Source organism: Phascolarctos cinereus, unplaced genomic scaffold (assembly GCF_003287225.1).
Source record: "Phascolarctos cinereus isolate Bilbo 61053 unplaced genomic scaffold, phaCin_HiC Scaffold_726;HRSCAF=1367, whole genome shotgun sequence".
Taxonomy (NCBI): domain Eukaryota; kingdom Metazoa; phylum Chordata; class Mammalia; order Diprotodontia; family Phascolarctidae; genus Phascolarctos; species Phascolarctos cinereus.
This window is the reverse complement of record NW_027556098.1, coordinates 33135054-33158371: the sequence shown is the minus strand read 5'-3', so window position 1 is coordinate 33158371 and position 23318 is coordinate 33135054. Positions and strand designations below refer to the sequence as shown.

At 37.8% G+C, this 23318-nt stretch overlaps 1 protein-coding gene across 1 annotated transcript in view; it reads left to right on the top strand.

The window, feature by feature from the left end:
- Window positions 1-1151: 1151 nt before the first annotated feature.
- CNGA3 (cyclic nucleotide gated channel subunit alpha 3) overlaps window positions 1152-23318 on the top strand; it is a 69933-nt gene continuing 47766 nt past the window's right edge. The window contains exons 1-2 of the mRNA XM_078146322.1: window positions 1152-1338; window positions 21316-21452. Coding sequence (XP_078002448.1) covers window positions 21352-21452 — 101 coding nt within the window. The 5' untranslated portion in view covers window positions 1152-1338; window positions 21316-21351. The remainder of the gene's footprint in view (window positions 1339-21315; window positions 21453-23318) is intronic.

Below are 23318 nucleotides of genomic sequence, written 5' to 3'. Positions count from 1 at the left end.
TTAGAATTTTATTTTCCTTTTTATTTGACAAGTAAGAATAAGAGAGTAGTATGATAGAAACAGCATTGGACTTGGAGGTCAGATGACCTGGATTCTAATTTGCCACTTGCTATGTTTCTTTGGTCAGATCATTTAACCTCTCTCAGCTTCAGTTTCCTAAAGGAAAAGTATGCATGTCCTATCTCTTATAAGGATTAAATAAGATAATGTCTTAGAAAGCACTATGTAACCTTAGAGCCTACATAAATGTGAATCATTACTATTAGAAAAAAATGATTTATCTCCTGGACTCCGGATTTTTTATTTTTTTACACACAGCCAGAAAAAGGCAAAATGTCATCCAGTTCCCACCCTCCCCCCCAAAAAAAGTAATACATAAATTATAATTTTATAAGGACCCCAAGAAACATAACTTTTAGGAAAGTAAGAGTACAGATATAAATGAGTTCATCCAAGAGTGATGATGTTAAAAAGTAGTTTCTTCCAGAAGGAGTTGAAATTTTATAGTACTCAAAAAAGAACTAAAGTAGAATTAGTAGGATTTAGCACTTTACATTTAATCCATTGATTCTGGAATTGCAAACTGTCTTGGTAAGATACCCAAAAAAAGTATATTAAGAGAATAATTACATCACTTTAAGGTTTACAAAGCCTTTCTTCAGAACAGCCATATGAGGTGAGAAATGCATATGTCTTTATCCTTGTTTTAAGGAATTTTACAGATTAGGAAACCGTGGTCAGTCAAGTAATTCGCTGGAATAGAACTGGTCTCCTGACCGCATTCCAAGGTTTTTGTCATTACACCATGTTGACTCTCCAACTATACAAGTTAGTATATGACTAATTTCCTGAAAAGAAAAGAAAAAAAACTTTTATTTTGTTTTTAAGGAGGAAAAAACACATCACAGGCTTTGAGAGTCCAAACCTGACTTAATCCAAAATGAATTATAGTCCTAGGAAACAAGAGAAAAATGGTCACAGAACAAATGCCAAGGTCCTGACAGAGTTCCCAGGAAATCCAAAGTTAAGATAGACCTCCTGTTCTTTATTTGTCCTCTCCCTCACCCCAACTTCCCATTATCCTTTGGAAGTGATAGTGGTATGAATGCAGTGTCTCTATCTTTCCAAATGAATGCAGCCATAAAGTATCAGAATCCTCACCTTTCACAAGAACGAGAGCGAGAGTAAAGGCTCGCTCAACAGCAACGGAAGGAAACGCACCTAGGACACGAGTTGAACAACAAGAAAGCTAGCGTCCTTCTCTGCAGTCCAGACCCTAGAGTGAGAGAACCAAGCGTGAACAGTGGAAGAACAGAAACTCTTCAAGGGCTAAGAGAGGTGAGGATTCCGGACAAGGAGAAAGAAGGCATTTTTAAAGGATATTAGTCAGGAATCCTGGGACTACCTGAAGATACACTGGGGAAGCAAACTCCAGTCCCGAACTGGATTAAAGGATTGAGAATGAGATTGCCCGTTACAGAGCCTGTGAGGAAGGGACGAAGGGAGGGACTAAGGGCACAGTGCTAGAATAGAGAAGGGCTTTAAGAGAGCCTGGGAAGGGGTTAAGGAGAAAGCTTTCAGCCAGGCCAGCTTTTCTTTTCGGAGCTGTTCTCCGCCCACGGTGCTGAAAGGGGTGGCAGTCCCAGAGGGGCAAGCAAGAGCAGCAGTTGGGTAGGGGAGAGGTATTCCGAGGCAAGGTTCCCGCTATGATCTCTACCTTTCCTGGATCAAGTCTCAGGGCTTGGGCTGAGAGCACTGGGAACATGATGTCTTCTCCTACCCCCTGAATCCTATCCCAGAATTGGATGGGCAAGTGTTGCGATGGGACCAGAGCAACTCAGTATGCTACAGACATAGCGTGAAAAGGCGGCGGGATTGCCCTAAGGGGAATGGATTTCATTCCCACTCCATTGTTTACCTTTCTTCCCACTCACACTATCGCCCCATCCTTCGCTCTGTCCCCTTCCCCCTCCTCCTCAACAATGAACCGTCCATCTCTCAGGATTCGACATCAACCGGCTGACAGCTGCACAGAAACTGCATTCCCCAAATCTGTAGATGTCGACGGGATGAAAGTGGGGAGCCTGGCTCTTTACACCTCCTCCCTTTTCCCCTCCCCTTAATTCCTTATCCAACCTGCTTCGGGCAAATGCGTAATTTTCCCCATTGCCTGCACCGATACAGGTAGGAAACTCGACAAAACTCCTTATAAAGTCCTCGCCGCTCACGAGTGAGAAGTTGTAGCTGTAGTTTCTGAAAGATAGGAGGGGTGGGAGGGAGGGGAAGAGAATGACTCATTGGATGATTTTCTCGTGCTAAAGTCACTGGGCTCAGGCAAGAGGAATCCTAGAAGGAGAAGTGGTGGAGCACTCTCAATTTGTCTGCAGAGGCTACATTGTGTAATGAGTCCTGAGCCTGAAATAAGACTGAGCTGAATTCAAGACCCAGGTGTGCCACAGACTGAATTTATGACCCTGACTTTTCACTGAACTGATTTGTGCCTCAGTTTCCCCCTTGATGAGCAGGAGTTGAATTTTCTCTCTCTAGGTCATGATATCATAAACAAAAGGCGTTTCAAAACATAAAGTACTGTATAAACCTAGATTTATTTTATGGGCTGCCAGAGTTTTTAATGGCAAAGTCAAAACCCCCTAGGTTTTGTCTGCTTTTCTGGAATCTGAAGGGAACCATATTCGTATTCTGGAGTCCTTCTGTGAGTTGGTATTTGGCACTGGGTCATAAAATTAGTGGGCACTTTGATCCTATAATAAAGTACTTTACAAGATAGAGTTCCTAGATCTTCTTTGGTTCTTAGTTGCTCTATCATGGAGGTCAAGCCCTGATCCTAAGGCCCCTGGGCCTCCAGAAGCAGCTAAGCTACTTTTCCTAGGAAGAGGCAGATCTTTAGCAGTCTTAGACTTCCTCTTCCAACACACCAAGAGATGTGTTTTGTTCCTTGTGCTTATAAATTTTGAATTAACTGTTGCTTTGACTTAGGGCCTCAATGTTCTTTTCTTTTCCTGGTTATCTTTTAAAAGTTAGTTCCTCCCAGAATATTTCTCTGAGATTTGGTGTGAGGTTATTGGAAGAGGAATAAAAAGCAGCCAAATCCCCCCACCTGCCAAATCTCCATTTTTTCTGTGGCCTAGAGGGAATTGGCCCATCATTTCCCTCAGGAATTTATTCATAATGCTCAATCATTCTACACTCCTAACAGTAACCCCCAATTTATACCTACTTTCATAAAAAGTAACCTCAAATCATTCCTTACAAGCAACATGGTATAGCAGAAAGAGCTTTGTACTAGGAGTTAGAAGACCTTGGTTCTGATCCCAGTTCTGCCCTTACCTACCTACCTATACATCACTTTAATTCTTTCCAGTAGCCCAAGCCCCACAACAGACATCCTCCAATTGAGCTCATCTGATCAGGGACCAGCCCTTGTGTCTGTACATCAAGAAATAACATCCTTTGTGGACAAGAAAACACTTTCATTCACAGGGTAGCCAATAAATCCAAACAAAATGTTCTGTGTCTGATCAGAGAAACCTTTAAAAATTTTAATTTTAATTTTTGAATTTTTAAAAATTAGGCTGAATTAATAGAAATGTCAACCAGACCAAACCGGCCTCTAACCTGTGCATGGCCAGAGCAAACAGAGCAGGCTAGAGAGAGGAGAGTCAGGAATCAAGCAGAAGTTTAATTTCAAAGTGAGGGAAAGCAAGCAGGAGATCTAGACACCTGCCCCCATTGGGGGGGGGCCACTTTAGTTCGGGGAGATCTCAATAATACCAACAGCTACAAAGTGAGTTGTAGCCCTGACAATGAGGAATAACAGCGGCAATGAGACAAGTTTGATTCATGGCAGGGTTTCATGACTAGAACATGAATACAGTAGATGCTTGTCAGAGCTCAAAGAACAGCTGGTGCTGGTCAAAGCAATACAATAATTATATGAAACAATGCTGGGATTTTGCTGTGGCTGAGATCATCAAGAGGGTGAGTGCAAAGGATTATTGTTATGCCAAGCTCAGGGTACAGCTTGCTTGCTGGGCCTTAGCTCTGGAAAACAGAGTGTCCCCTAATATCTTGACAGAGTTTTTTTGGTTAATTGGAGGAAATAAGAAAACATATCAAATGCAAGTGGACATATACTCATGACCAGGTAAATGTTTGCAGAATGCTAATATTCCAAGTAATTCCTTCTTTTTCAATACTAAATTAGGTGCTAGTATGGAATAGCCCTATAGTTCTTCCTTTGAAAATTCTGCAAAGGATCTCAGAAACAATTCATATTTGAGTTTGGCAATGATACTGATGTACCCACAGATTTAGGAACAATTGGCCATAATGCATTTTCTACCCTCATTCAAAATTTGATGCATAAATTTCATCTTCTATTTAGTTGTGGGATTGCTATGGTGACCAGTCTCAGGTGGTCACCATGGTATATAAGTAATAAACAATTAGGAGGAAATGTAGCTCTACATCAGTAGCACCAAATTATACGTAATTCTCTTTGTTTGCGGATGGGGTGGGTACTGAGAAGTGACTGGGCAAAGACCTCAATCAAACACTGAACTTTTCCCTAAAATTTTTCCCTAAAATATTCCCTAAAATGCTCAAATATTAACCCTTACCAATCCCAATGCAATCCAATCCTTGTCATTTCAGCTGAGCTTTTCATCTTCTAAAATCCCTGGATTCCATGGTACTAAAGACACACATTTAATAGTTTGCTTTTTCTTCCCTTGGATGCCATAAAGATATTGTACCAGAGGAATACAGATGCAGTGGCCCAAACACTTAGTTCATTTGGTTATCATTTGGTGTTAATGAGAACAGTGGTGAAGATTTCCCATCCTGTGTGACACCAAGTTCTGCTCAAGTGAAAATGCTGTTGTACTGCCAGCCTTTACATCTTACTCACAAACTGAATTCTGGACCTCACATTCACCTTACCATGACAAGGACCATTCTCCTTGATACAGAGAACAAGAGCAAAATAGTTAAATAATTCTGGCTTCTCCTTGTTTTCCATCTTCTTCATCATCATCATCATCATCATCATCATCATCATCATCATCATCATCCTATCCACTTTAAGCACTGAGTTTATCTCTTTGTTGATTTTATTTTACCCCCAACTCTTTGACTACTTCAATGTAGAGGAAGAAAAAAGGAACAAGCATCTTTCACTGCTGAGTTATTTCAATCGTATCTAATTCTTCATGACCACATTTGGGCTTAGCAAAAATACTGGAGTGGTTTGCGATTTCCATCTCCAGCTCATTTTGCAGATGATGAAACTGAGGCAAACAGGGTTTAGTGACTTGCGCAAGGTCACACAGCTTGTAAGTGTCTGAGGCTGGATTTGAACTCAACTTTTCCTGACTCCAGGACCAGCACTATGACACCCAGATGCCCCTGAACAAGCATTTATTAAGTGCCTATTATGTGCTAGGCATTGTGCTAAGCACTTTTCAGATATCATCTCATTTGATCCTTACAATAACCCTGGGATATAGGCATTATTATTATCTTCATAATAATTTAGAAAAAGATGAATAGTCAAGGACTAGTTGAGGAAACTGAAGCAAGCAGAGGTTAAGGGATTTGCCCAGAGACACACAGTTGTGAGTGTCATCTAGGAACTAATCAATGCGGATACTCACTCCTGTAGTATAGATCACAATTCATCTGTGCTGCTCTCCCTCTGGATTCTAAAATTCTGTTATTTTCATCCAGGGTGGCTTTTGTCCATGTTTTCCTATAAATCCTCCACAGAGTAGGCCCCCCAAACATGTTTCAGGCTTCCCTCTACATTTTTCAATATTGTGCATTATTTCTTACTCTTACTTCATGACTGACCTACCTCTTTTTCTAATCAGTCATCTCTTTGATCACATTTTAAAAATTTGTTTATTTTATTTTTAATTTATGAAATAAAACAAGCATTTCCATAACATAGTAGAATAAATAAAAGATGATTGCACATGAATCTACAAATCTATTATGTACAACTTAATATTCCTTTTTAGCTACATAATAAAGTTATCATGTAAATTTCTTTTTTTCCTCCTTTTTCTCCTCTACCCCACCCTAGAGATGGCTATATTAAACACAAATATGTACATGTGTAAAACTATTTTTTTCATGTAGGTAGTATTATGTAGGTAGTGTCTTCCTTGACATGTCCTTTGTAGTTAATTTGGGTATTTATAATAGCTAAAATGACTTAGTCATTCAAAGTTGTTCTTAAAACAATATTGCTGTTACTGTATACAATGTACTCTTGATTCTGCTCATTTTGCTCTTCATTATTTTGTGCAGATCTATCCATGTTTTTCTAAGATCCTCAAGCTCATCATTTCTTAGAGCACAGTAATATTCCATCACAATCATATACCAAAACTTATTCAGCTATTCCCCAATTGATAGGCATCCTTGCAATTTCCAATTCTTTGACACCACAAAAAAAGCTGCTATAACTATTTTAGAACATACAGGTTCTTTTTTCTTTTTCCCCAATCATCTCTGGAAATAGACCTAGTGGTAGTATTGCTGGGTCAAAGGGTATAAGCAATTTAATAACTCTTTGAGCATAATTCCAGATTGCTCTCCAAAATGGTTGGATCAGTTCACAGTTCCACCAATGATGCATTAGTGTCCCAGTTTTTCCACTTTTTACTTCACCTCTGACATGTAATTTGGTTATTGGTAATATTGCATTTTATAGGAAAGGAAAATACCCTGCATTGTTTCGTCTCCAACATAATCATCATCATGACTCTCGCAGGGTGAGCTTATCACTAGGAAATGCATCATCATCAAGATTGCTCCAGCTTTAGCATTCACATCTCAATAGTACCCTTGGTTGCTTCTGCCTCTCTCCCTGAAGGGCTGGTAGACAGAGCAAAAAACTCTTCTCTTTCTAGAGGTTTCAGAATCTCAGTCATCTCTTTATCCAACACCAGCTGCTCTGCTTAATTTTGACTCCATCGTCATCATACCCTTCCCACTTACTAGGGACTGTTTTGCAGCCCCTCCTTCACCCTTTTTAGCGTCCTTTTTTTGTAAGCTCCTTGAGGGCGAGTCCTGTATTTCTTTTTCTTATTTATACGCCTAGCACTTAGCACAGTGCCTGGCACATAGTAGGCTCTTAATCAATGTTTATCATATTGCATCATAATATTGCATTGTATGGGAAAGGAAGAGTAAGGGAAGTGCCTCAGAATTAGAGCCTATGTGTCAGGTACTGAGCTAAGCAATTTGAAAATATCAAATCCTGGCTGCAAGCTATGGCAGTCTCTGAAGAACTGAAATGAATAGCACAGAGAAGGCAATGGACAGGCACATGGTGGGTACAATATATAACCAATGAAGGGCTTCAAAAAAAGAAAAGGAGCAAAAGATGACATCAGGGAAGCAGATGATAGGAAAAGAAGACGGACTGGTTATACGGTAAGAATGAGGAATGACAAATGGCTAGCCTGAGTATTCACTCTATTGGTATCATGACATCAGGAGAAAATGAAGAAGGTTTCAGAGATGTTGGGTAGACCCCCTCTGGCAAATTTATAGGAGTTTGTGGACAAGAATCCCGCAGGAGAAGCATCATGACATTCTGTCTCATTGTAAAGAATACCCAAAGTCATGAGATCACAGCTCTATTTCAGTATCTGAGTAATCTCCTACGGCCTATTCTTGTCCAAAATTGATCCCCTGCTTTTTGAGAGACTCACAATACTGATCTGTGGTCAGTATGGCATGGTGGAAAGAGTGTTGGGTTAAAGTAAGCAAGACCTAGTTTGAATCCTATTTCTGACACTGACTTTGTGACTATAAGCAAGTCATTTAACCTTTGTGAGTCTCAGTTTCCTTACCTATAAAATGGGATAAAGTACTTACCTCTCAGGGTTGTGAATTTTACATGAAATAGTATATGTAAAGTGCTTTGAAAATTTAAAAATTCTATATAAATTTCAGTTCTTATTGATACTTCACAGCTTGTTAGAGTTCATCATTTATAGTCACATGGCATCACCCAAAAATGTTGGTGTTAAAAATATCTGATTTTTTTGTTTGTTTGTTTCAGGGAGGTATTTGAGATTATTGGAAGTACTTCAATTTTCTGAATACGGTCTAGCTTACTCTCTCCCTTTTATTAAATTCTGGGTTCAGTTCACTGTCCATCTTCAGTGTCCAGGCAGATATTATTGTGCTATTCATACAACTCTGTATCACAGTTTGGACAACAGACATTCTTCATCCACTTGATTTTTCTCATGTGGATCATTAGTCCAAACTGAAAACAGTTTGAATTTATTCAAACTGATTTTTTTTTTTTGGCTAGGCAATGGGGTTAAGTGGCTTGCCCAGGGTCACACAGTTAGTGTTATGTATATGAGGCTGGATTTGAACTCAGGTCACCTAGCTGCCCCTCAAACTGATTGTTGATATCATTTGGCAGATGGTGCAATGTTCTAGGGCTTGATAGAATCTTCACAATGTTATCTACAAACAGGAAATATTAAGATGATCTCACCATTTATAGAGGACTCTTATCCTGGTTGGATTCTGCACTAAATAGCCTCCATAACAATAGCAAGTAGTGTCAGTGAACATACACTTGCCTGTTTTACATTTCACTTGATAGTAATAGTTGAGGGCAGGCACTGTCTTTTGCCTCTTTTTAAATTCCCAGCACTTAGCACAGTTCCTAGCATATAGTAGGAGCCTAATAAATGTTTAGGGCAGCTAGGTGGCACAATAGATAGAACAGTAGGCCTGGAGTCAGGAAGATCTGAGATCAAATCCAGCCTCTATGTGACCCTGGGCAACTCACTTAGCCTCTGTTAGCCTTAATCCACTAGAAAAGGGCATGGCAAATCACTACAGTATCTTTGCCAAGAAAACCCAGTGGATAGCTTTGTTGTACTATGGTCCATGAGATCACAAAGAGTCAGACACAACCACACAACTGAACAAAAACAACATGTGCCAGGATCCGTACTTAGTATTTCACAGGATGAAATGGATAGGTTCTCTTTGTAGGAATGATGATGATAGTTCTTGTAATGTATGCTCAACTATTCTTAATACTGTAAAACTTAATTACAAGATTATTGAAGAACACTCCCCAGGGCAAAGTGAGTATCCTGGAGGCACAGGCAAATCTGATCATCTGAGAGCCAGTGAGGGTGAGCAGCAAGGCAGTCCTGTTCATTCACTGAAGTCAGGACACACCATCGGTCTCTGCTCCCTAATGAGGAGAATTGGAGTGGTCAGGAAATGGTTTTGGGAAGGCAGGAAAGAGCAGAATCATAGAATCAAAGAATTTCCACATTAGAAGGGAATTTAGGGGCCATTTAGAAAAAAAAATCTTTTCTCCAACCTAGCTGACAAGTGGTCATCCAGACTTTTCTTCAAGACCCCCTGTGAGGGGGAACCCACTCCTCCCAGATGTGCAAGATCTATTTGCAGATAGGTCTAATGGATAGGAAAATTTTCCTTATATCACGTATGATTTGTCTTTTGGCAGCATCTACCCACTGATTCTAATTCTGTCTTTTGGTTCAAGTGAAATAAATTAAATCCCTGTTCCCTATGACAGCCCTTGTGTCCTACCAAACTTCTCCTTTCTAGAGTAAACACGCCAGATCCTACAAGTGTAAGAGAGGAAATTCCCCTCCCCATCTTGGTTGATGTTGTCACAGAAGGCCTAGAATGTAATCCTAAGGTAGAGATATTAATAAGATATTAATAACTTAAGACACATTTATACCTTGTTCCCTTTATGCGGTATGAAGCCCGGACTGAATCAAGAAAGGAACTAGATTGTCTGAGAAAACAAATTAGCCATACCTCTGGAGACTTTAAATAGACAAGCCTTGAAGAGCTCAAGGCATTCAATGCCCAGGCAGATTGTGGAGCAAAGGGGATGGGATGGAAAGAAGGGAATTTCTCTCCTCCTCTATCTCCCCATGACAATTGGACCATTGGCCAAGAAGCTTTGAAGGGGACCTACTGGACTAGTAGGAAATACTGCATGCAGCAGAAGTGGAGACAGACATAGATACAAAAAGACAGTCACCTGGAGGAAGGGAGGGAGGGAGGAAGGGAGCAACTTCAAGGAGAATGATCTCAAGTCAGGTTGTGGAGAATAGGAAGTAAAGAAGGAAGGAAGAAAGGAAAAAAGGAAGGAGAGAAGGAAAATAGGAAGGAAGGAAGAAAGGAAGGAAGGAAGGAAGGAGGGAAGGAAGGAAGGAAGGAAGGAAGGAAGGAAGGAAGGAAGGAAGGAAGGAAGGAAGGAAGGAAGAAGGAAGGAAGGAAAGAAGCATTTAAGTACCTATTACATGCCAAGAACTGTGCTAAGCACTTTACAAATATACCATTCGATATTCACAACAACCCTGAAGATAGGTGCTATTATTATCCATATTTCATAGTTGAGGAAACTGAAGCAGGCATAGTGATTTACCCAGGGTCACACAGCTAGGAACTGTCTGAGGCCTTTTTGAACAGAACCCAGCATTGGAATTTTAGTAAGGAGAAAGTACTTCCAGACCCTACAATACCAGGAGTTGTGAGTAGCTTGTGTTGTGGAACTGCCTGCAGTAAGGCTCCATTTGTACTCTATGCTTGAGCCCACTTTTTGCACAGATTCTTTTTTATTTGTGGGAGAGTAATCCCCTGGTTTAGGGGGGTTGTTTTGCACTGACTACTCTTACTATGCCAGCTTAGGCCCATCCAAGGGGAATTCATGGCCTAGAGTATTAGGGGTGCAGTCCCACAGGATTGCCCCAAGAATCCAAGGGAGTAGCCACCCTCTGGTGATTCAACCCATGCAAATTGGGGAGGGGAAGTCTCAAAGAGGGGGTGCTATATGTGTATGGCAAAATATCCAGTCATATTACATCCTGATCACTCTTCTCTGGATTCTCATGGGTCCATCAGTGTCTTGACTAAAATGGGGTACACAGAAGCGAACTCAATATTTCAAGTGTGTTCTGACTAGAGTTATGGACACCGATAGTATCTTCTGATTTCTGGCTGCTTTGTCTCTCTCGGTGCAACTTAAGACAGCATTAGGTCTTTTGTAGTCCTGTCACCCTGTTGACTTATATTGACCATGCAGTTACTAAAATCCCCAGATCTTTTTTTTTTTAGAGCAACTGATATCTGGTCACACCTCCTCTTTATTGCACTTACAAAGTTGATCTGTTGAGCTCAAGTTGTTACGTGCTCCAAGGAATCTTGATCAATTTTGGTAAAATGGATATGAAGAGAAGCATCGTTGCCAAAAAAAATCACTAAAGCAGTATTTTGTTCTGTCTAACCAAATAGTCTTTTGTAATCAACGAACCATAAGCACAATAGGATCTTAGATAATCTAATTCTTTTAGCTAATTGTAAAACAATAAATATGTGGTTCATTATTAAAATTGATTGCAAAAGCCTTTGTTGTCATTGTTCAGTGTTCTTGCTTATTCCCTAATACTACCCTCAGTTCACATACAGATAATTCTCATAAGATTTTGAACAAATGGAAGGATAATGATATAGACTGATAATTATTCATGTTTTCCTTGTCACTTTTTTCTTTATTAATAAGGAGATCTGATTTTTTTTTCCTGCTAAGTCTTTCTTATATAACTCTTCTTCAGACACCTTGGGTATTAGTTTTTGGATGCTTTCACAACTGTGTCCTCTCCAACAGTCCTCCACTGCATCTGGGGCCATCTCCAGTTGTCCTGATCCATATCTGGCCACTGGATCTAGTGGAGGAGAAAGTGAGGCTGGTGACTTTGCACAGCCCTCCCTCACTTAAATCCAATTCACTTGCATGTCATTGCATCACCTCCTTGATGTCATGGTCCTCTTCGAGAATGAAGGACAAACAGCATCTCCAGCACGTATGTCTTCTTTACATACTTAATCTCTTCTAGCACATCTGGGCTGTAGTGTTAGGGTCCAGGTATAGTGGATACATTAAGCTGGATAGGAAAAGCAGTTGTTACAATTTTGGTACATCTTTTTCATTTTCCTCCTGCTGATGGTTCACCTTCCATTTTCATCCTTAAATGTCCTTCAGATGGCTTTGTTTCTTTGGATATCATGCCAACTTTTTAAAAACTGTTTTTACCCTCCAATGCTTGCCTCCGCCCTCGTAGTTGTCCATTGTCTTTCTTCACAATATTTTACAAACATATGCTAACATGGCTTTACTTTGGGCAACTATCTCTTTCCATTTGGCAAGTAAATCATACATTTGCTGACTAATGTGCTTTCTGGGACGTTTTGATTTTATTGTGGAAATTAATTTATACAGGTTAAACTTTCAGGTAAAATGCTTAGATTCAGTGCGTTTAGTTTTCTATTTCCCCTTTTAAATTTTCAATTACTTGTTTAAACATTTCAGGATTAAGTTGTCTCAGTGGTACATCATCTCTTTTTCTCATCATTACTTTCTTGTTTTTTACTGTTTCTGAATTAAACTGTGACAAGAGTCAAGATCAGTGGCTGCAAACTTTGGCCCGCTGGTCAAATCATTACTGCTGCCCGTTTTTGTATAACATACAAATTGAGTGATTTTATGTCTTTAATTCTTCAGTTGCACACTGTACAAAAACAGGCAGTGGATTAGATTTGGCTCCTGGGATGTAGTTTGCCAATCCCTGGTCCAGACCAGCAGGTATGAAACTTTTACATTCAGGACCTTTTCATACTCTCAAAAACTGTTTAGGTCCCCCCAAAGATGTTTTGTTTATGTGGGTTATTTTTATTAATATTTATTCTTAGTATTATTATGAAAATAGTTTGAACATGACAGGCATAATTTCCATGTTAAAAACAAGTCTTTACTTGCCTTTTAAAATATATTCTATTTTGGTCTTTATCATTTGATACTTGTCATACCTTGTTGTTACTGTTTAGCCATTTTGGTTGTGTCCAACTTTTTGTGACCCCATCTGGAGTTTTCTTGGCAAAGATACTATAGTGGTTTGCCATTTCCTTTTCCAGCTCATTTTACAGATGAGGAAACAAGCAAACAAAGATTAACTGACTCACCCAGGGTCACACAGCTACTAAATATCTGAGGCTGGATTTGAACTCAGGAAGATGTCTTCGTGACTTCAGGCCCCACACTCTATCCACTAAGGCACCTAAAACCTACCAATTCTTTTCACAAAGTGCTCATGACATAGAAATCTGAAGGATTTGTACTATATAATATGATATAATAGTAATATGTAAGTCTTTGGGTTCTTTTATTCCTTCTCCCTAGACCATGCATTTCTCATCATCCTCACCCTTTCTACCTTTGCATTGAAGAAACCAAGTGTCAGCATATACATTGATTTAATTTGGAAGGTCTTAGCAAATTCATTGTAAAAATTTTCCTACTACTTCATCCTCAATGATACATTTTGGTGCGTAAGCTACTATTATTTCCATGGTGGTCTTTTTGTAAATATTATCATTAGTACTGTAATATGTGAGGACCAAACATAAAATACTATGAAGTAATGTTTCTTGTTGCCTTTGAGCAGTCTTTATGCCATCTCCTTTTATTATCTCTTCAAGTTAAGTGGTGAGCCATCCAGCACAAAGTCTACCCAATATAGCCTAAGGAAAATTACCTCATCTTGCTTAATAATACCTTAAATCTGAACAATACTTAATAGCTTACAAATTAGTATTATTTTCAAATTTTTATTTCATTACTGCATTTGGTCCTAGCAACAACCCCATAAAATAGGCCAGACAGATATTGTCCCCATATTAGAGAGGAGGAAAATAAGGACCTGAGAGATTGCCTTTTCCAGAGTCATACAGCTGGTTAGTGGCAAAGCCACGACAAGAACACATAGCTTGTAATTCCCATTCACATGTTCTTCCTACTTTTTGAAGTATAGGCTTAACCTTGTAGCAATGCAGTCATTGATCATTTGAATGTGCTTCTAATGAATTGTCCTTTTTTTCAGAATGAAAATTGCCCCTTAAATCTCTTAGTAACATTGTGTGTCACCAAGACATTTTCTGTAGATAAGATAAGAATGTGGCTTCCTTGTTGAGTCTCAAAAGTGGTGACCTTCTTTTGCAATCTGCTCTTCCATTTTTAGCTGTTCTTGGGAACAAAGTGTTCTGCGAAGGAAAGAATCATGAAAGTACACCCAGTCTTCCAATTGTGCGTGTTCTTTAGTGCATACAATGAGGAAAAGCAAGGACACTATGTAACCTGACAAAAACAGGCACTAGTGTATTACCTTACCTTGAAGCTTAAGTGGCCAATGTGGATCACCATTATATTTGTGTTACGAACACATACAATTTTGAAAATTATTTTCTGAATTCTGGCATTACACTTTCTTTCATACATTCAGATTCAAATTTGCGGACATTTATTTATCAAACATTTATTGAGTCTGTATAGACAATGTACTATGTGAGGCAGTAAGGATACAAAGTCAAGTCAACAAGCATTAAATGTTTCTTATGTGCCAGTCACTGTGTTAAGCCCTGGGAATACACATCCATGCAGGAAGAAAGATAAGCCATGCCCTAAGAGAGCTTACATTCTAAGGATGGGGAAATAACATATAACAAGTATGAGGAGTGGAGGGATGGGGGAGGAAGATGAAGGTCTTTAGGATGGTGGCATTGTAGAGAAAGCTCAAAAGAATCAGCCTAAACTAACATTTTTTGCTTCCTTTAGTATATTTTTTTTGTTTGTTTTGTTTTTAATTTTTAGGCAATTGGGGTTAAGTGACTTACCCAGGGTCACACAGCTAGTAAGTATCAAGTGTTTGGTCTGAGGCCGTATTTGAATGCAGGTCCTCCTGATTTCAGGCACAGTGCTCTTTCCACTGCACCACCTAGCTGCCCCTTTCTTTAGTGTATTTTAAGCCCCAAAATATCATATAGACAAATTATTTTGGGCCCAAGGAATGTCTTTGTGGTTATGATTTTTAAGATTCTCAACAAAATCTAACAAGTTACCAAACAAACCAAAGATGGAGTTCCAAGTCTCCAATAAAACCATAAAATTCAAGATTTTTTTTTAATTTTAAGGAAAATATATAATAGAAATTTAGTCAAAATGAAAACAATAATAACATATTTTTCACATCCTTGTCTGAATCTATCTTTACACCTGTAGGGATCCGTTGCTTCTGTTAGTCAATGTGTTCATTATTATTATTATAATTATTATTATTATTATTATTATTCCCCTGTCCTCACTTTGCACCACTTCTTAGAGGTTGTTACATACTTCTTTTTATTTCTCATTTTATGATACAATAATCTCCAATTACATTGGTGTGGCAAATTCCATTGAATATGCCGTAATTTCTTCAACTATTCATAAATAGTTGCTCATGCAGGTTGTTTCTAATTTTCTACTGTCATAAGTAAAGAAGATATAAATATTTTAATATGTCTAGGTCTTTTTTTCTTTTTAATGATATTTTTACAACATAAGTCCTAAAATAAGATTGCTGGGCATAAGAAGTCAGTGATTCATTTCATTTTGCTAGACTATTCTCCAAAAAAATTTGCACCCATCAATAGGAGGTCAAAGAAAGGGAAATGAGTACCTGTGTCACTGACAATTGTGAGGACATGAGCCAGTCACCCAACTTTCTGAGTCTGTTTTCTCTGTTTTAGCATGGGATATTAACACTTGCTGTGCCAACTCTCTAAGTAGTTATAAGGTTTGTATGAGGTGGTTTATTTTGTGAACTAATAAATTATAATACAAATATATTGTTATTTTGGTAAGAGGTACAAGTAAAGAAAAATGGCACTCAGCTAGTCCCAGCTTCCCTCTTGATACTTGTATAAACTTGAGCCATTTAACTTCTTTGATCTTCAGTTCCTTCATTTGCAAACTGAGGGGTAATTATCATGCCCTGCCTCCTTCCCAGTGTTTCTGTATCAAATGGGCTAATGAATGTGAAAATGATTTGCAAACTCTAAAGCCCTATGTGATTATATGGCATTATTATCATTATTATCAACAAAAAATCAAAGACAATCAAAGGACCCAGGTGAAATAATGCCATAAACAGATGCTATTCACAAACCCACAATGCTTTCATCTTATTAAATAGTATTCACATCCATTGCTGATGAAAATGCTTTTGTTCCTTTTGTTGACCTTCATCTGTTTTTAATAATTAATTTGGTTCTGGAGTGAGTCACTGGGTAACTTCCGGACATCACTGTCTTTGGAGACATCTGCACTACTGTCTGTTGCATTTAAACTAGATAGCTGCACAAGGGAAGATTGAATTGCTCCATCCAAGAAAAACAATCTTTTAAAACAACTGATATCTTTTTTACTGATATCTTTTGTTTTTCTACCCTCTTCATTTCCTTTTTATTTTGTTGTGTTTTTTAATTTTACTTTTAATTTATGGAATAAAACAAGCATTTCCATGAAATAGTAAAATAAAAAGATGATTGTACATGAAACTGTACATCTACTATGCCAACTTGCTATTCCTTTCAAATATACAACAAAATTATCATGTAAATTTCTTTTTTTCTTCCCTCCCCCCACCCCTAGAGATGGTTACATTAGACACAAACAGGTGTGTTTGTTTTTGTGTACATGCACACATACATTTATATATGCACAATTATTTATATATACTTCTCTTTGTTAGTTCTTTCTCTGGATGCTGATAACAGTCTTTCTTTATTTGAGTATTTATAATAGACAGCATAACTTATTTGCTACCCTTCCCTTCCTCAGAGAGCCATCCCTATAACAAATTTTTTAAAAAATTGAAAAAATAAAAAGAAAGGGGAAAAAAAAGTAAGTAAAATTAGCCAACACATCAATCAAGTCTGCCATTATAGGCTATGTTGTCTCTATAGTCCCCAAACCTCTGCAAAGACTGGAAGGAGGTGCCATCTTAGAATTTCTTCGTTTGGACCAAACTTGATCATTATAATTGAACTCTATTTAGTTTTTGTATTTCTTATTGTTTTTGCCATTAATATAATTGTAACCATTGTGTATATTATTTTCCTACTTCTATTTCCATGGCTTTTTATCAATTCATAGAAATTTTCCCATATTGCCTTGTATTATTCATATCCATTATTTCTTACAGCACAGTAATATATTCTAATCTAGTAATGTATGACAGTCTGATTAGCCACGTCCCAATCAATGGATATCCACTTTGTTTCCAGTTCTTTGCTAATAAATAAGTACTGTTATAAATATTGTTTGATATATATATTAGACTCCTCTGTCTCTGACTTCCTTCAGATGTACATCTAGCAGTAAAATCTCTGGATCAAAGGGTACAGATATTTTAGTTACTTTCTTTGCGTAATTCCAAATTGCTTCCCAGAACAGACTAATTTCTCAGTTCCACCAACAGTGCATTAGTGTCTCTGCCTTTCCACAATCTCTTCAATATTAACTATTTCCATCTTGTGTCACTTTCGCCAATTTTCAGTGTATGAGGTGAGATCTATTTAACTTTATTAGTGATTTATTAGTGATTAGTGATATTTAACTTCATTATGGTTTTATTATTTATAATTCTTTTTTAAAACTTTTTTTTTTTACAAAACAGCTGAGGAAACTGAAAAGCAGTCTGGTGAGGACTAGATTTAGATAAACATTGTAAACTGAGAAGAATTCCAAATGTATACATGAGGTAGAAGGGTGGCATAATAAACAAATGAGGAAAAAATTACTTTTCAGGTCTGTTAATTTAGTCTGCCATAGTTGATGTTCTTTGATTTATTGATCACTGGGATTCTGATTCTCTCTAGTCAACTTTACAGATTTACTAAAAGTTTTTTTGACAATATCAGATAATTTTGGTGATTACTACTTTATAATACAATTTATTCCTACTTTTATTCATTGCTTCTCTTGAGATAAAAAAACCTTTTTTCCTCCAAATAAATTTTCGTATTTTATCTAACCTCTTGGTAGTTCGGTTGAAATAATGCTAAATCTGATCTGTAAATTAATTTAGATAATACCCTAATTTTATTATGATGGCGCAGCCCCACTAGGATCAAGTAATGGTCCACCAGTTATTTGCTATTTTCTTTATTTCTGTAAAGAATATTTTTATAAGGTTTTTTTAAAATTAATTTATTTTTAACTTTCAACATTCAGTTCCACAAGCTTTTGAGTTTTAAATTTTCTCCCCCTCCTTCTCCACCTCCCTCACCAAGATGGTGTGCAACCTGATATGAGCTCTACATATATATTCCTATTAAACATATTTTCACATTAGTCATGTTGTAAAGAAGAATTAGAACCAGTAGAAGGAGCCACAAGAAAGAAGAAAACAGAAGAGGGAAAAAAGAGCAAATAGTATGCTTCCATTTGCATTCCAACTCCAAAGTTCTTTCTGTGGATGTGGATAGTATTTTCCATCATGAGACTTTTGGAGATGTCTTAGATTCTTGCATTGCTAAGAAGGGCTAGGTCTATCAAAGCTATTCATCGCACAATGTTACTGTGGACAACATTGTCCTGGTTCTGCTCACTTCACTCAGCATCAGACCATATAAGTCTTTCCAAGTTTTTCTGAAGTCTGCTTGCTCATCATTTCTTATAGCACTATAGTATTCCATTACATTCATATACCACAACTTGTTCAGCCATTCCCCAATTGATGGGCATCCCCTCAATTTCCAATTCTTTGCCACCATAAAAAGAGCGGCTATGAATATTTTTATACATGTGGGTCCTTTTCCCATTTTTATGATCTCTTTGGGATATAGCCTTAGAAGTGCTGTTGCTGGGTCAAAGGGTAAGCACATTTTTATAGTCCTTTGGGCATAGTTCCAAATTGCTCTCCAAAATGGTTGGATCATTTCACAATTCTAACAACAATGCATTAATATTCTAATTTTGCCACATCTTCTCCAATATTTATCATTTTCCTGTTTTGTCATGTTAGCCAATCTGTTAGGTGTGATGTGGTTCTGCAGAGTTGTTTTGGTTTGTATTTCTCTAATCAATAGTGATTTAGAGCATTTTTTCATACGACTATAGGTAGTTTTAATTTCTTCACCTGAAAACTGCCTATTCATATCCTTTGACCATTTATCAATTGGAGAATGACTTCTATTCTTATAAATTTGACTCAGTTCTCTATATATTTTAGAAATGAATCCTTTATCAGAGACACTGGTAAAAATTCTTTCCCAGTTTTCTACTTCCCTCCTAATCTTGGTTGCATTGGCTTTGTTTGTACAAAACCTTTTTAATTTAGTGTAATCAAAATTATACATTTTGTATCTCATAATGTCCTTTATCTCTTGTTTGGTTATAAATTCTTCCCTTCTCTATTCCTTGCTCTCCCAGTTTGCTTATAGTATCAGCCTCCATATCTAAATCTTATACCCATTTTGACTTTATTGTGGTATATGTTGTAAGATTTTAGTGTAAAGAATATTTTGCAATTGTTACTTATATGTCCTGAATATATCCCAATAGGTTGATTCCCAGACATTTTAAGCAAATTTCAGTTGTTTCAATTGTTTGGGATGAGATTATTCTATATTTTCTTCCTAGTTTTTGTATTTCTATACAGAAATATTGATGAATTTGTGTAATTTATTGTGTATTTTGCTACTTTACTGAATCTATTAGTCATTTCAATAAGTATCTGCTGATTGTCTTGGGTTTCTAAGTAAATACATGTATGTTTTTATAAATATCTATCTATATACATATTGTCTATAAATAGGAGTAATCTTTGTCAATGTGTATACACATACATAGTTATTTAATTTTTTCTCATCTTACTGATATCAGTAGCGTTTCTGGAACTTTACAAAATAATGGAGAGAGTAGAAATCTTTGTTCTACTCCTGTATTTATTGTGAAAGCTAGAATTTCTCTGCTGCAAGTAATACTAGCTTTTGGTTCTGGATGTACACTTTTATCATATGTTAAAATGAATCCTTCTGTGTCTTTTTTAAAACATTTTACATGAATCCACCATTTTGACAAAGATTGTTGTTTTTTTAAAAAGATATAGATAGTAACACATGATTTCAGAGGACCTTAATGTTCCTCTCTCACAGCTGAAATGAAACTAACAAAAACATAAACAAAAAGGAAAACATAGAATTTAGACTTTGGGGAAAATATATTTGAAAGACCTGTGGCATGTTCTGAATGGGAACATTAAAGAACATACATATTTCTCACCACTATATGCTACTTGTATATGAATGGGCCACATACCACAGAACATATAATGGGAAAATTGAAACATAGAGCACATCAGCATGCTCAACAAAGTCATGATGGCATGTAATGGCAATGCCTTGGAGAGATATGAGCATGCATAGAACATTTTGTAATTGGTTCTAATCTGCTAACCACATATTTAAAGAATGCCTTTTCAATTGTCTTGTTATCTAGAAGATGGGGGGGGGGTAGATGGGAAGGCACTTTCCAAAAGCATTAGTAAACAGAGCCTCAGTCATATTCTATTTGGTCCATTCTTTTTGGCAGCTCTGCTCTTTGCTGACTCTTTTGCTGATGTTCTGACAAGTCTCTCTCTCTCTCTCTCTCTCTGTCTCTCTCTCTCTGTCTCTCTCTCTCTCTCTCTCTCTCTCTCTCTCTCTCTCTCTCTCTCTCTCTCTCTCTCTCTGCGCTCCGCTCTCTCTCTCTCTCTCTCTCTCTCTCTCTCTCTCTCTCTCTTTCCCTCTCTCCTCTCCTCCCTGTTGATTCTACCTTTACAACACCTTTGATTATGCTTATTACCATTGTCACTACTTTAGCAAAGACCTTAAATACCCCTTTCCCAAACTATTGAATCATCCCATTACAGGTCTTTCCACTTCTGCTTTCTTTAGAGAGTACATGCCGTAAGGGAAGAGGTCTTAATTTTGTACTCCAGCGTCAAGAAAAGTAGGTCAGATCCCTTTTTCACATGGCTGTTGCCATTGGATTAGCATCATTTTCCTATGAGTCAGAAGGTAGATACAAATCCTGTTTTTGTCTGATGAAAGGGAATGATCAGTGTATGGGGTTTCTAGCACAGGTCCCTTGACATTGAAGCCACTACAGGGATGAAAATTTTCATCATTCTTACACCAAAAATTCAGCTAAAGGGGAAATCAAAAAGGGCCACCACAACATTACCAATTATTAACATCCACCTGAGATCTACTTGCGTTTTCCAACTATGAGGTTAGGTGGATCATTAGTGAAAACACTGAAAACTTCCATTATAAAAGATTATTTGGCTATTGTCTCATACTTAGCATCATAAAAATTTTAATTCTTTGTATTTTTTTTAGCTGAAATTTGGGACTTTGTGACTGCCAAAGAAAAAGATGGCCAAAATCAATACTCAGCACTCCTATCCTACCACACACAGATTCTCAGTCAGGACCATTGATGAAGATACAGAAAGAGTTGAAAATGGCACCAGCAGGTAAGCTACAACATTGTTTTGTGCTTAGAGTGGGGGAAAACGCAGCCATTTTCATGCATAGCTTCTAAAGACTGCAATATTGACTGAGGTAACCCCATAATGTGAAACTGCCTATTAGAGGTTCCAGTCAAATGAATTTCCCAAGTCTACATTTGTCACCATCCTGCTGCCAGGTACCTCTTAGGATGACAACTGGGAGAGACATAAATAGTTGGTGCTTTAGACAGCTTTAGGCTACATACAGAAAAAAAATTCATCATCATTCAATTCTCCTTTTCTTATTTGTCTGGAAGCTGGAATTTCCCAAGCACATGACCTTATACCCACAGTGACATTCAGGAACATCCCACATTTACCTCAAGGATGACACAAAGGGAACAGATTTATAAGTCACAATATAATTGGCCCACCACTTGCATTGCTTCTTCCAGCCTCATCTAGCTTTTCTATCTGTACTCTCAAAGCATAGTCACACCACAACTCTGCTCACTATGACATATAGGCTGCTGTGGTCAATGTTACACCAGCTCCATTTCCTTTGTCTGATTTTCCTAAATACCATGGCTAGCTTGCAAGCCCATGAGGAAGTACTAATGCTCACACTTTCGTGATGGAGAAATATGGTAGGAAGAAATAGAAGAGAAGGATTTTTTTTTAGTTTGTTTTTTGGGTTTTTTTATATATATATATACTGACACTGGAAATTTTGTCTGGTTGCTTGGAATTATGACAATTTGATTCACCTTCTTTGTGAACTTTGGTTTACCATGTTTTCTAACATATTTCTTCCATAGTTTTACTTTATTGCTTGGATTATGCAACATGTTGTCCCCTGACAGGCTTCATGACCCAAATCTGAGAGACTCAAGTGTTGGGGAGAGGGGAGGAGGAATCAGTATTTAGTCCATCTTCTTGCCTCTAGAGCCCTATCCATGGATTCCCTCCACCTCCTCCCCTTTGGGATTTGGGAAGTAGGAGAGGAAGAGGGAGGATAAAAATGGAAAGTTAGGAGAACAGAAGAAAAAGAGGTGAATAGCACTGGAGGGAAAAACCAAACGAGAGCGTGGCATGGCTCCTACCTACTCAGAAGTGGGGGAATGGAACTAGAGCTACCAAGAACAATGATGCTCATTTCAGAGCCACCTCCCTCCCCACTCAAGCACTGTTTACCATAATATAAAAGGGTTCTATAACATGGGGAGTAGAGGATGGGATAAGAGAAGCAACAGCTATGTCCTAGTATATAACAGTTTTGGCACTTACTGGCAGATGTCTTGGGCATAGGAGGTACTCATAGGCTTTGCATAAGCACTATTCCACATACAAGAGCTCAAGATCAGAGCTAGCATTGGGTGGATAAGGCTTTTCCCCAGGGCACTGACAGTGAGTCATGGAGGCTTTATTTCTGGGAGGATAGGTTTTCTAACAATAGAGGCTTCATTTTTCAGATACTTGAGCAGAGAAATGGCATGACCAGATCTGGAAGTGGTGCATAGATTGGCTAAGAGGAGAGAATACAAGTAGAAATACCTGTAAGGTATTTTTTTGTAGGGGAGCTGTAATTAAGGCCTTTATTAAAATAGCAGTAATGGTAATAAGTATGTCAAAGATGCTGTAGAGGTATAATCAATAGGACTTCGTAATTATATGATGAGATGAGAGAGAGATGACAAACGAGAGAATGTCAACTGAGCCATATCTAGATGGAGAAGTTCCTACAGGCAGTTAGAGGTGTGGGTCTGGAATTCAGAAGAGAAGTCAGGATCAGAAAAATAAATTTGAGAATCATCTTCCTAGAGGGAATGGTTGAAGCTATGAGAGTGAATGAGATTTGAGTGGGGAGGGAAGTGGCTCTGAAATCAGCAT